The 14,729-nt window shown below is 41.7% G+C and overlaps 1 protein-coding gene across 3 annotated transcripts in view; it reads right to left on the reverse strand.

Annotated features, from left to right (window-relative positions):
• NEBL (nebulette) overlaps nucleotides 1–12,398 on the reverse strand; it is a 273,965-nt gene extending 261,567 nt beyond the window's left edge. For all 3 annotated transcript variants that reach the window (XM_050892028.1, XM_050892027.1, XM_050892026.1), the window contains exons 1-2: nucleotides 12,203–12,398; nucleotides 11,090–11,184 (exon numbers count right to left, since the gene is read on the reverse strand). In XM_050892028.1, the coding sequence (XP_050747985.1) occupies nucleotides 11,090–11,184; nucleotides 12,203–12,271 (164 nt within the window). In that variant the 5' untranslated portion in view covers nucleotides 12,272–12,398. The remainder of the gene's footprint in view (nucleotides 1–11,089; nucleotides 11,185–12,202) is intronic.
• Nucleotides 12,399–14,729: the final 2,331 nt, after the last annotated feature.

The following is a 14,729-nucleotide window of genomic DNA, read 5'->3' on the forward strand; positions in this document are numbered from 1 at the left end:
AAGTTTGCAATATACCCTTGCTTGCATTAGACTATCAGAAAAACTGATCACATATGCTGTTCTCATTTTCACACGACTCTCTCCATACTTCTCAGTTTCCTCTCAAGCTTTTCATCTTCCTGGGGACACTATTTGGTAGCCTATTGTTTCAGTGTACAGAAATATTTTTCAGGGGGCATAAAATTAAGTGAGAAACTATATTTTTTCCAATTGTCCTGATATTTCTTATGAATTACTAACTTCATAACAATTTAAAAACCTCACTGCAAGTTCCTCAAAGCAGGACAAAGTCTTCAGTACCTGCAGTGCCAATAAACCAAATCATATTTCATGTAATAACAGTATCTTATTCTATCTGAATATCAATTTATTATTGTTAAAATAATGGCAGAATTAACAGAACTCAGACTGTGAGCAAACATTCTGTGTCAGTCCCTGAAGAACTGAGACCTGGATGGATGGAGAAGCGTGAGATGGAGCAGACTGACCATTAACTCAACCAAAGCTCATCAACTTGCTCTTCCTTTTTCTTCTTCCAACTTCTTCCATTCTTGTTAAGATCCATTTCCAAAATTTCTGACACAAGAATATGAGCCACATAGTAGTTTAAATAGTGAGTTACCTGAGAATGACTGTTTAATCTCCCTTTGATCTTCAGATCAAAATAATCCAAAAGCTCATGACATATCCCAGCTGATCACTCACCATGACAGTACCCCGTTCCTAATCAAAGACTTGAAAGTGCAACCATTTCAGAAATTTAGTTTGCTATTACTAAATTGAAAAGCTCAACAACATTTTTATAAATTAATTATTTCTCCCTTCCAGCTATCCTTGCTTTCTCTGCATGTATACTTCCCCCCCCCTTGTATAAGTAGACACGTCATCACTGTTAAGTTTCCCATAATACTTATCTCAGTCTCATTTACTAGAGGTGTCAATTTCTTTCACATATTTCAGGGAATACTGTTCTTCTAAATATATCTTTTGATATTTTTTCCTCCAGCCTGGTTTTCCCTTTCCCCATTCCTCCTAACAATTTTGTGCCAATGCCACAGTGTTTCAACAAGTTATGCTAATAACTGTTGTAACAAACTTCATCTCTGTTTTCTGATAGCCTGACAAATTCCTATCAACTACTTCAAAATACAACTCTCAGACCTTCGCATGTTATAGCAAAATTTGCATCAAATATGCCTACATGATGGGCCATTCAGTAACTATTTCTTGAACAAAGTTTCTTCCAATAGGCATTCCTTCTCTTTATTCACCCCTCATCAATATCACCTCCCTATTACCGATCAAATACTAATATCAACAAAGGCACTACTCAAACACAAACAGTAGCTCCAAAAAAATAAAATTGAGTCCTTTACGAAGCTTTGCTTTTCTACATATATATTTTCAGGCAGGTTCTTTAAAACATGGACTGCAACCTCCCTTACAGCAACATACCATGCTGCCAGTTCTAACAGTGGTAATCATCTCCTGGTCAACCACCTATCAAGCACTTCTGCTGCTAGAAATCCTCATATTGGCCCCTTTTCTTTTTGTGTGACCTGGCAAATCCAGTCAGAAATTTCTTCCCTCTTGCATTTGCAGATGCACACAACCAATGCCATGCAACATGTGAACACCCTACTGTGTTGAACGGATGCCACTTTACACCATTCAGCAGAAATAGTCCATGTTTTTTTATTTCGGCAATTTATTTCATCTTACCACTTTTCCCCTCCACAAACTTAGCCACTTGCATTTTAATTATGTCTAAAATTAGCATTTTTTTTTCAGTCTTTCCCTAAGTATTTCTATTTATAGTTTTCTGATGTTAGAAGGAATTGCATTACAAGTATTGAATTCTTCCAGGTAAAACTGGAATAAAACTAAACGAAACCAGCTATTACCATTTAGTTTGCCAAGTTCAAAAAAATACCTGAGGTATAACTAAATTAAAATGCAGCACAAATTTATTTTTAAATTTGTGAAATTGGCATTACACCAATACACCTGTGTGAAAAATGCTGCCATTTAGAAAGGCAGAACATGATGGACTACCTCCAAACGTTTGCTCTCCTAAGGGGGGGGGGGGGGGGGGCGGAACCTAGCTTGAATTTTTGAAACTGTGAAGCAAGGAGGAAACTTACACAGTTTCCATACAGTTCTACATTTTAAGAAATCCTCTTTAAAGAGTAACTATGCACTTCCCAGAAAAGCCTTTGCAACATACGTTTAAATGATTACTGGCCAAATTACAATTATTTTTTCATTTTTAAAACTAAGCTGCTGTAGTCTTCTCTCAAGTGTGACACCGATCACACATTTTTTGTGCCCTCCTCATATTAAGATGTTATGGAATCAGCTACCATCACACAATTCCACCGCAACCAAGAACAGGAGGATTTGGAGGAGGAAATATGAGAGGCACATCCAGACTTTTCCTCCTGGTACAAATAAAATTTACACAGGCAACACGAATAGAAAGCAAAGGAAAACAGCTTGGCCAACTCTGATGCAACATCAACTCCAACATCAGAAGATGGAGGGAGGCACAAAGAGCACAAATGGACTGATCTGCAAATCAAGAAGGAGAATTAACTGCAATTTTTTGGTCTTTCAAAAAGTCGCTGTGTGAGATGACATAACTAGAGGCAGCATGAACTGGTTGCTATCATTTATACTCAGGCAGACCAGTTATTCAACAAGGACTTCACCCACCTCTTCTTACAGCAAACTTTTCCCTTGCGAGTCCTGCCTACTGTCTCCTCTTCAAGGAACCTCAACATCACACAGCCAAACTCTGCCCTCAGCATAACTTCTACAATCTCTAAATTTAGCAAGGTTTCTGTAAGCACTCCACAATATTCAAAATTATGAAAGTAACATCCATTGACCACTCAGCCAAGACTGTATGTTGTCTGGATGATTACAGTAAGCTTCCACTGACATTATATATAAACAGCAAAACATGCTTCTTGACACTGAGCTGACTGACATGATGTTGTCATTCTCTGTTGACATCACCGACTCTGAAAATTCAAACTGACATGAAAGATTGGAACATACTCTATATACTTTATAAAGCTTGAAGAAAAATAAGCGTATCTCAGGACAGCAGGTTTACTTGCGACAATCAACAACATGAGCAGAGCTACACAGAACTTAAAATTCAGCCAAGTGAAAATACTTTTTTTTTCTTTTTTTTTTTTTTTTTAAGTTCTTCGGCAAATATGAGAGGAAATTCTATGGCTTAGAACATTTAAAACCCCAAACAGTTAAATCACAAAGCTGTTAACAAAACATACCATCAAGATTTCACAGGCTTGCTACAACTGGTTATTACCTCTTCCAAAGCTCAAGCTATGCAATGCAAATAGGTAAATTATTTGGAATTGCAACATTTCATCTATTGTTCTTGTTCTGTTGCCTAAATATTTTAGTAAATATAATGAAAAAAACTTCATCAATCTTTAGGAATGAGTACAGAAAGTAATAGCTATTAAGAAAATCAAGATTATGTTTAGCATCAGCAGTGGCTAAGATCCTAGCAAGCAAAGAAAATCCCACTTACTGAAATTGTGTCTCAGTAACTACAGTCCCCTAAGAACATATGTTCAATATATTCTATGACTACAGGTGCTGAGGAGGTGCACATGTTCTTCCTTGGAAAAATTATCTGCAGTCTACGATGACCAATGATCATACAAATTAAAAACATGTATTTACTTTAGCCAAGACATAAACTGGCAACAGATCAGGATTCCACACAGCAAGGATTTCTATACACACTTCTTGCAAATAGCTTTGAATGTCATGTTTAGTACAGTCTTGCATAAAAACAAAATGTATAATATTCACTTGCATATTTTCTCTTTATTTGCCCCAGCAACATCCTAAGTAACACTAAATTGTAATTGTCCCTTTAGAGCAATTACACCAATGGGCAGAATAGTAAAACACATCATTTCCAAACACAGACCCTATACTCACATCAGGTACTAGACGTGACAGTACTGGCTCAATGCAGTCTGAGAATTCACCTGCTCTGAGAGAAAAAAGGTAACAACAACTCTCCCTCAGGGCAGTTTTTCTACTCCATTTGCACCAGCACGGAAGCAGGCTGGCTGCAGCTACGCTGTAGCATTCCATGGTGCTCTCCACAGCTTGCAACAACGCAAACCAAGGGACCTGTTGGGGCACACAGAGTCCTCTCCCTGCACACCCACCAGCACACGCATGTAAGGTGTCATATGCAGGTCTTGATCAAACATGAAATCAGGACATAGCCAACTGAACATGTTGAAATGGAACCTGAGAAATGTTTTTGCATCCCATTACTCAGACACAGTCCAGGCAATCAAAACACAGCCCAACTCTTCCCAAGACCTGAGTGTCAGTCATGATTACTCTTTAGTAATTCCTTTGCAACCACCCGCCTCATGCACAGTATTCAGCAACTCTGGCAAAGTGTTCTCATGTGTCTTCTTCAAAGAGTTTAAAGATATGCATCAAAAACCTTTCAGAGACTCAAACATATTTTGCCTAAGCAGCTCCTTCAATTGTTCTAGCAAATAGGCTCAGCTTCTTGTCCTACTTTCCTTTTCATTACTGCATACCACCAATACTAATTTGGACTCAATACTCAATTAACCAAGTAAGATACCACAGCACCGAGCAGCAGGAATGTCTGTTTCCTCTACAAGAGTATTTGCAGCTGTCCCTCATATTTAAGCAGAGCTTGCATAAATATCCACAATGATTACGCTCTTTCACAATTTTATTTTCTTACACAGAACTTAACGCTTGATCTAGCACTCCATGAATAGGTAGAAAAGATAAAGTACTTCATTCATTCATCACTGCTCACTACAGAAGGGAAGGCTGCATCAGACCACGGAGGTACATACTGCTCTCAATACCCTTCCAGGCCTTCAGCTAGCGACCTGGGTGATGAAATGAAGATTACACTTATTAAATTTGCAATGTGCTTACAGGCTCTCTGGTGGGGGAGTTGATAGGTTGATAGGAGGGGGCTGTAAGCACATTAGAGAACAAAATTAGAATATAAAATGAACTTGACAAATTGGAGAAACAGCCTGGGGAAAAATGGAGATTTAGTTCAATGAGAACCAAGTGGAAGATTCTGTGCTTAGCCAAGAACAATTAACTGCTCAGATAATGGATAATAACAACTGCTGAGGTTGCAATTCTGCATAGAAAGATAAAACTGTAGCCCACAACAATCTGAATATGACTTAACAATAGTTTGGGTTTTGCAACAAAAAAAAAAATGGCAAAGACTGCACTGGGACTTAGGAGAAAAATTATATATGAGTTGCATAGGCACACTTGCTGTTCTACCAGCTCTAGTAATGCTCCACTGGGCACTGCAATTCAAAGAATATATATACACACACACACACATATATATGTATGGACCCTTTGGAGATAATTGAAGGTAGGGAAACAAGAATTACCAGAAAATATGATCTACAAGGAAAGAGTTAGAGCTGTTTTGTCTAAAGAAAAGATTGCTGAGGGGAGACATGTAACTGTTTTCAAATACTGGAGTCCATACTTACGGGATGCTGAACAAGAAATAATGGACTTAAATGACATAGATGTAATTTGGCTCTGACTTGAGACCCTTACCAGCTGTTTTTCTAATGGTTCTGTTATTTGCATTACTCATTTTATATTACATCCTAACAGAAAAGTCTTCAATACACGAAGTTAATAAAGTGCAAATCCTTGCCTTCTAGGAAGGTCTGCATGGGAGTTTCTGGGTTGTTTCTTTTTATAAGAATGACCATTTGGGGTTGACCTATATAATAGCTTACTTTTGATCAAATCTAATGATCAGAAACAGCTGAAAAGCCCAAAACATGAGGGGACGGGGTGGGGGGGGAACCCACATGTAACTGGCTGTAAGGTTAACCATGCCATAAAACAATCTTCCTCCTCAACCCAAATTCAGTGTTATCCTTTTACACTAAGCTGTTGTTCAGTAACAGTTAAAGATGGGAGAATTAGAAAACAAAAATCTGTTTACTCTGTGCACTCTTTACTGCAACTCTTAAAAATGGCTCCATCATATTTCAGAAGGATTATTCTTGCTGCTCCTTACCTACTCATCTTCTTTCTTCCTGCCATATTTAAACTGAGAAATAATCACCTGCTGAAATCAATACTGAAAAATAAGATAATGCTAGCTTATCACCACACTCCTAATCACCTTCTAGAAGTTTTCTGACTGGTAGAAAGAAAACCCACTCATGTTTCACAGCTAAAACGAAACTTGTATACACACACCTTTCAGGACAATGGATTCCATTCAATGGCCACATTCATCCACTGATTACAAGCAACTGCCTCCACTTTCCAGCCCATCTGACTGTCCAGAAAGTTGTACCATGTTCTTACCATTTCCAAGCTGGTACAAAATAACTTTGACATTTTTCATCCCTCCCCCATAGTATCTTAAAATGTAAAGTTTGACTGCACTTGCAGATTGAAACTGTAGTACAATTCTTCTAACAACATCACAATATTTCAAATGCATTTGCATATCTATTTCCTACTGGCTTGAGTTAAAAAGAAATTAAATCTAGAAGAAATAAAGTGATGATGAGTTTTTCTTCATGTCAATAATCCACGCTAAGACTGATGACAGTAGATATAAATTTTAAAGTTATGTAATCATTCCACATGGTGGCTGTCATAAATAAAAACTTGAATGAAGCTACCCTGTGTGCAGGCGATCAGCAAAATTTTAGATACTAAGTATTTCAGAAGAATTTATTCCAATAGTGAGGTTGTTTGCCTTTGGCAAGAGTGCATATCAAGTCTGCAGAAGCTTAAGCTATTAGGTTTTGCAGAAATTAAAAAATACATCTCTGTCAGACGTGTTCACACATGCAGGAAGTCTGTTTGCATCAGCAGGTATAGCTAATGCGGAGAGAACATTCCAAAAATATGCATTTCAGCTTCAACATTTTGCATAAAAAGTAGTCTTGTGTTTTGGTCTAGTGAATCTGTCAAAAAAGTATTTATATGAATATTCGTAAGAATAAGTTACCATATAATCATCCTACATGATTCAATCATTTAACAAACTTGAGAACTAGTACACAGATGGTTAGTTGCCAAAATGCCATTCATTTCCTTGGATCATTTTGGTTATTTGCAGCTGGGAAGAATCAGCTCTGAGTTTGCTAATAATAATAACAACAGCAACTTTTCTTCTTATCATTTCCATATATATTAAACAAGTATTTAATAATCTCTATCTGCAGATATTAAAGTGGAATAGGGGTTCAAATATGCATTAAAGCCACCTTGATTCAACAAATCATTGGATTACCCAAACCATTTTAATTGTCTTAACCTTTCTTTTACTACCTATATGCACATTCAGAGAAACAAAGAATGGCTCATTCACCTGCTTCAGGCAATGCATAGCACCTGGCTGAACTGCAAAACTGGACGACAAAGTCTGAGCCCTTAGTCTCATCAAAATTATTTCACGGATCAGGCAGCTGTCTGGCAACGTAGCATATCTAAAGTCAAACAGCAAAAAAAAGGCAAGACTAAAGTTGTTCAGGCAAACCTAGCAGTGTCCACGTGCTAAGCATCTACAGGCTTCAAAATGTTGTGTATGAGGCCTTTCAGATGAAACGTGAATGCAAGTAAAGTGAGAAACACAAAACCATAAGTCATGAGAGTACTGTACTACTTGGAGGTCCCAGCTGAGATAAAAGCGCCACATTCTAAGCACTACACAAACAAGCAGAGATAAACTATCCTGACTCAAACAGCTCACAAATTATGTAAATAATAAAAAAGAGAGAACAAAGTTGTATAATCTTTTCTCTACAAGTAAGAGAACTGAAAGATCTAAAGGAGACAGATCAAGGAACTTCATGAAAACTGTGATACAAAGATCATTCTTGTCAAAACCTATTACACGCAAGCACGTGTAGACAAAGTTTTCCCTCTAACCTAGTTGCAAAATCTTTCATAAATCTACAACTTACAAAAGCAGTATCAGAATTGCAATACTAGGCAACCCAGCTTCTTGACCTGTACCACCAGTTCTACTACGTCAGTAGCCCAGTCATTACTTTTGCTATCCATGTAGCCTTATCACAAGGAACGTATACAATCATTTAGCTGGAAACGTGACAAGCTGCCCAACAAAAAAAACTTTCCCTTAATAAAAGCGGAATCCTGCATTTACAAATATTTCTGCTCTTTTCTAATGGTCACTGAATCAAAGTATTTCACAGTATATTCCTTTTTGGCTCACTAGTTCCTGTTAATCCATCTGACTACTCTCCTCCACCAAACGTATAGTTTGAACATTCACAAATCAGTATCTTTTTCTTATATTAACAGAAACGTAAGTGTGTTTTACAGTTAAAGTAACTTCTGATCTTTGCCAGTAATGCAGCAAAAATGATTAATTTCAGCACCTGAAAAAAGAGAGTGGAATATTTTAAGTTCAAAGGTCAAAATACACTCAAGTGCATTATCTAACCTGTGAACTAACAAACAGATACAGAAATTACTGAAGATACCTGCTTTTCAACTTGTCCTTACAAAAAGCTAACTATGGCTTCCAAACCTATTAAACAACTTCATGGTATTGCTCTCCCATTCAAATTAGTGCATAATTCTTCACTTTTATCTACAAATTACACTCTCGTTGATGGATGGCCTCAATAAACAGTCTAACAGTAATTGCTCTTTGTCAAGTGCTTGTAGGTGTTTGTATGAGTAAATTTGCATTCTTTTCTTCACAGATTTTCTGATCAAGCAGTATTTAACATAAAAATGGATTTGCCTCTTACTAATGAACACTGGATAAGACACATCATCATTTCAAATACTATAATGGCGCCTGCTTTGCAAATAAGTAACCTTTGAGATGCAAGAGTACTGTGTCAAAATATGATAATTTAAATCAACTGTATTTTCAAAACACCATTTTGCATGAACACCTTATCCCTCCTTTGAAGGATATTAAAGTTTGTTGAAACCACAAAGCACACCTTTGTCTTCCCTTCGTGGTTCCATAGAACACTTGAAATTACTTAGATTATTTGACTAAAGTTTCTCAAAAAAAAAAAACACCACACCACCACCACCAAACTTAAGTTTACCAATACTTAAGAACAAAATACACATTCTGGATATTATACATTAAATCTTGTCTCTTCTTTAATAGAATAAACCCACTCTTTCATGGTTTTACACTGTTTCTTCCCATTTCATACATCAGGTTTGAGGGACATTTCAAAGACAGAGATTATTTTTTCAAGGATCACTATTACAAAGCTCATTAAAGCAGCTACCAGGAAGAACAGCACTGAATGGTACATAACATATCCATCATCCTTATTCCCCCTCATCCGTAAATAGAAGGACACACCACGTAGCATAACTACATAGATGAAAAACTCTCCTACAACGTAAGTTAAATATGCACGGTATGGAAACACCAATGTATAGCACGGAGGAGACTTTGTAAACGGTGTTATTAAGTACAAGTAAGTATCTGATTACATAGGAAAGATCAAGCAACCAAAGTATCATCACTGAAATGTAACCACAAAACTTTAGGTAAAAGGCACCAAAGTATTATCAGTGTTTTAACCACTGTAAAGGATGTAAGCCTGTACTTATACTTCAACTGAAATAGCACCACAAGCAGAGTCCCATCTAGGGCCAATAACCTCTAGGTTAGTCTCAATTTGTAGTGTGCCACCTGTTGAAGGATGAATCTCCCTTCCTACAGAGCTTTCTCTACAGCACGTAAGACTGGCAACCGACCACACTTTATTACAAGAGGTCTAATGTCACCCCTATACACTGTAGAGCACTCCAAGGAAAGCTAGAAATGTATGTGTGTAAGTCCATATGTTCCTAAAGCAATCTAAGTACAACTGCGCACATTGAAACAGGTGTTTCAAGTTTTGGCAGCACAGCAGTTTTTATAACAAAACTCGTATTTTAGACAGATAGGCACTGACTGGCTTCAATTTTAGCCTGGAAGAAATGAGCATATGCTATTGAACTATTCTGCGACGGCCAGCCATAGACTGGCTACCTCAACATGAAACAAATATTTTAAGATGAGTATAGGAGAGTATTTCTGAAAAAATTACAACATGCCTATAGTTTCAAAATTGTGTCTCTTAAAACATGTTTTAAGTAGATAAAAGGTGAAAGTAGTAACAATATATGAATAACATATAACATAAGATCAAATTTGATTCAAAATTCTTTAGAGAGATCCTTCTAACAAAGCATATTATAACTGTTTCTAAAGATTAAAACGTACTGAAATGCACTTAGCAAATCTTAGGAGCATGGTACAAAGAATAATAAGCACCTTTTTTCTACATGTATCAAAATGCTCTTCTGCAGTATTTGCAAGCCAAACATCAAAGCACTCTTCAAAATCCACACAATGACAAAATCTGGAAGTGGAATACATTATTATACTCTACAACTAAAATTAATCTATTTTCTTTATCAAAATCTAAGAACAAAGCACAATACAAAATAACATGAAGCACTAGAAGCAGGGATTTTGTAAATATCTAGCTTAGTAATCCGAGATATGTGAACAACAGTTTTAAAAATAGGTTGTCACGATCTCTAACGGGATATTGTCTCTGGTAAACTACACAACCAAGAAGCACTTTGTTTGTTTTCTTATTACAAAATGCTGATCAGGTCCATAACCCTGAACAGAGAGCTGCATAATGGACAACTGTAATCCAGCAGGCCAATAATGAATGTAATAGGAGTCAGCACCAGATCCTACACTTTCTGGGAGGAAAGGACCTCTATCGTGAGATCTGATATTAAAACTCTGCCTAAACACATCATAATCAAACACTTTCATCTTCTATCACTTCAATGCAAGTAGATTACGCCATCTGAAAAGATACTAAACTGCTCTAGACTGTACTGCTACATCTCTAGATTAAGTTTTTACAGCACAAGACCTATTTGACAACATCCACGGCCAGGTTTTCTTTTCACATGCATTTCTGCAAGACTTGACATTTACAATACTTACGCATTGCAATAAGGTTTCTTTTCATACCCTTTGTAGTTATTCATGTTCAGAGCCATTTTGCAAACTTCACAGTGGAAACATCCTTTATGCCAGTACTGTAAAGAAACGTAAAGTAGAATTACTTACAATACTGATGTTTTGAAAACTACGTTAGAGTACAGTAAATGTAAAAACACAATTGCACGTCAATATTCTGGCCATGCATTATAGATCTCTGTAAACTAAATCAAAATAATTACTTCCACACGAAACCAAAGGTGCTTCTGAAACACACTCAGAAATGTAAATTCTCTGCTAAGGTGAATGCCAAGACCTCCCCACACTGACCTTGCCGGATTATTTTAAAGATAACTGAAGCAGGAGTTTGACATTTTGCCTCGTTAAAGAAAAAAATGACACCGCTTGCTAAGAATGCAATACTATGCGAATAAAATCACTAACTAATGTGACGGCTGGCTTTTTGGTACGCTGAACAGACACTAAATTTAGCACATAATACGGTATTTTCCTCCAGTAGCTCCTACCGCCTTGCCTTTCCGGGAACGTGAATTTGGCGCATCTGTCACAGCCTCATTGCTGTTATTTACGGAGCGACCGCGCTCGGCGATAACCGGCATCACCGGGGGACACCCTCGAGGGACGGGGCTGTCGCCACCCCGCTGCCCCGGCCACCGTCCCCGCCGAGGCGGCCATGGCCTAAGGGGCAGCCGAAGCCGCCGCAGCTCGGGGAAGCACCGACAACTACAGTCGGGCGGGGGCCGCCTACAACTTCATCCCTCAGGGAGCCAGGGGGGCCGCAGGGACCCGCCGCCGGCCCCAGGCGCCGTCACTCCCCGTGCGGGCACCGCAAGGGCTCTGCGGGCCGCCGCGGCCCCCGCTCGCCCCCCGCCCTGCGCCAGCGCGGTGGCACGCCGGTTGTCGCCCGGCGGCGCGGATGCCGGCGCAGCGGCAGCCCCTGAGGCGCTGCATTTGCCACCTGCCGGCTCGCTCCGCTCCCCCGCCGGCCCGGCCCGACCCGGCCCGGCCCTGCCCGCCCCGCCGGAGCCGAGGGGAGCGGGGCGCAGGGCGAGCACGCCCGGGAGGCACCGTCCCCGCCCGCCCGCGCCCCAGCACCTTGTCCAGGCAGTTGACTTTCTCGGTGGGATAGACCACTTTGCCACAGCGGGCGCACTGGGGGTTCATTTTGCGGCTCGTCTCGGGCGGCGGCTCCCGCGAGCGGCGGCGGCCGAGGCTGCTGTGCGGCGGGCTGGGCTGGACAGGGCTCCGGGCGGCCGATCTACCATTCCCTGCCCTGGCGGGGACGCTGGGGGTCCTCAGCGGCTGCCGGCGGGCGAGGAGGCCATCGGCGGCGGCTGGGGAGGAAGCGGCGCTCCAGCTGACTGCGGCTCGGCAGCATGTGTGAGTGGGCGGGCGGGGAGCCGGTGCCTGTCGCCCCCGCCCGCTCGCCGCCGCCCGCCCCCGCCGCCTCCTCCGTGTGCCTGCGCGCTCGGCTCCCCGCGCCGCGGGCTGGGTGACTCACGCCGAGCCCCGCGCTGCAGCCGCAAGCCAAGCCAAGCCCACCGGCGCGGCGCGGCGCGGCCCGCAGCGAGGGGAGGGAGGAAGAGGAGGGCGAGCCCCGCGCCGCAGCCGCCCCGAGGGGGGCCGAGATGGCGGGCCCCGCGCTGCCGCCCTGAGGCGCGGTGGGGGGCGCCGGGCTGCGGCCGCCTCCCGGGCGCACCTGCCCGAGGCTCGCTGAGGCGGCGCCGGCCCCTTGCCCCGGCGGGAGGGAGGGAGCGAGCGAGGGAACTGCGGCGCTGCCGGAGCGGCGGGGGAGCTCGGCCGTTCCCCGAAGTTAGGCCCGAGGCCCGGCCCTGCGCTGGCGGGCACCTGCCGGGCGGGGCGGGGCGGCAGCGCCGGGCGGGGCCGGCGTGGTGAGGGTGGGCCCGGCGGTGCGGGGCCTGAGCCTCCCGGCGGTCTCACACGCAGCCCCGCGGTGCCCGTTAGCGGGGTGAGGAGCGTCTGTACGTCCCTCCAGCTTTGTACCCCGATTAGTTTCCAGGCTGGATGTTGCTGCGTTTCCGAGGCTGAGTCTCTGCGGGGCACACCAGCGGTCCCACGGGGCAATCAAATCTCAGCCAGAACGGTGAATTCGGCTTCTTAGAGCAGGCTGTTGCCATTCGTTTTTGACTTGCTCGTTAGTGCTGTGGGAACGGTACAGCAAGAAGTCATGCATTTTTCCTTAGCTGTGGACTTGTTTAACTACCTGGAATATAAACCACTCTCAGGAAAGCGCTTAAGCCAACGCAGTGCAGCCTTTTCTGAGGTTTTTTTTCAGTAGTGCAGCACTCTGTGTGGCGCACAGCAAGGACAAATTCTGCACATACTTGGGCGTTATTAAGTAATCAGAATGCAGTCAGCTAAACTGGAATACTTGACTATAATTCTGCCTTAGCAACCCAGCTTTTATGCACTGGCTGTTTAAAGGCATGGGGAGAAACAGTAATTTTGTTGAAATTAATAATATATGTGATTAAATGAGAAATACCTCATCAGGCTTTAAATATTACATGACAGCAGTTGTAGAGCTGCTTCTGCCTCATCTAGACGTAAACATCTGGCACCCAATGAAACTCATAATGTTGAGATGCTGGCTGTGCTGCAAGCAACAGGAAAGCAGATTTGCAGGCAGTCTTGTAAATGCTTATTGTCTGCTTTGGCTGTCTCGGTGCAGTAGCAAATAGACAAACTGCTGACCGGCTCCGTTTCCATTCCTGCAGTCTGCACACTGGTCCGTTTCGGGGCCAGTGCTAGCGATTTGCAGTTCTCAAAAACCCTGAATCAGATTTTTTTTACTCTTGTTTTTAACCAAATTAGTTTTGATCTGGAATTTAAGATTTATCTTCTCACTGTTCATCACTGACAATAGCATGATAATTTTTCACAAATACCTGAAGACCAGTTTGCCCTCAGTCTAATATTTCCCAGACAGAAATAGGTGCATATGCACCCTTGCAGTGCCAATGCAGTGAGTCTCATCATCTGCTATCTCTGTGCTGTACAGATTACCTTACACTTTTTGTTGGACAGTCTGACTGGCGGTGAACAATAGCTTTTATTCAAGGAACTCTGAATGCTAGGCATCTGAGTATGTTGGTAAAGCAAACCTGAATACATGTTAATCAATGTTTTCTGCAGGAACTGTCATTTGTGCATCCATCTAAGATCACATCTGAGTTGAATTAGGCCCAACACATAGGTAAGCAATCTCGGTTCTGCAAAGGCTGCGTGGTGTAGTGGAGTAGCAAGTCTGTAGAAGGAACTGGGATGGAGACCCAGCTAAATTAATCTCAGGTAGAGGGCAGTGAATGTTACTTACATGGAAAAAAAAGCTGACTTAATTCTTTCTTAGCTTAGATTCAACCTGATGGCTTATGGGTGAAAAGGCTCTGTAGCTCATTAGAAATAACTAGAGGCATACAGCTCCCCCAAACCGCTAATATGAAATCTTTGAGATAGAGGCTTCATTCCTGGAAGTTCCAGATTATTAAAGTCACATTCAGAGCCTTCTCCTCAGCATGCAGACAAAAATCATTTGGATATTACTCTCAGCCTCAATGCTACAATGAAATCTCCTGCCTTATTCTTGAAGGGAAAACTTTTA

The sequence above is a fragment of the Gymnogyps californianus genome, chromosome 2 (genome assembly GCF_018139145.2).
Source record: "Gymnogyps californianus isolate 813 chromosome 2, ASM1813914v2, whole genome shotgun sequence".
Taxonomy (NCBI): domain Eukaryota; kingdom Metazoa; phylum Chordata; class Aves; order Accipitriformes; family Cathartidae; genus Gymnogyps; species Gymnogyps californianus.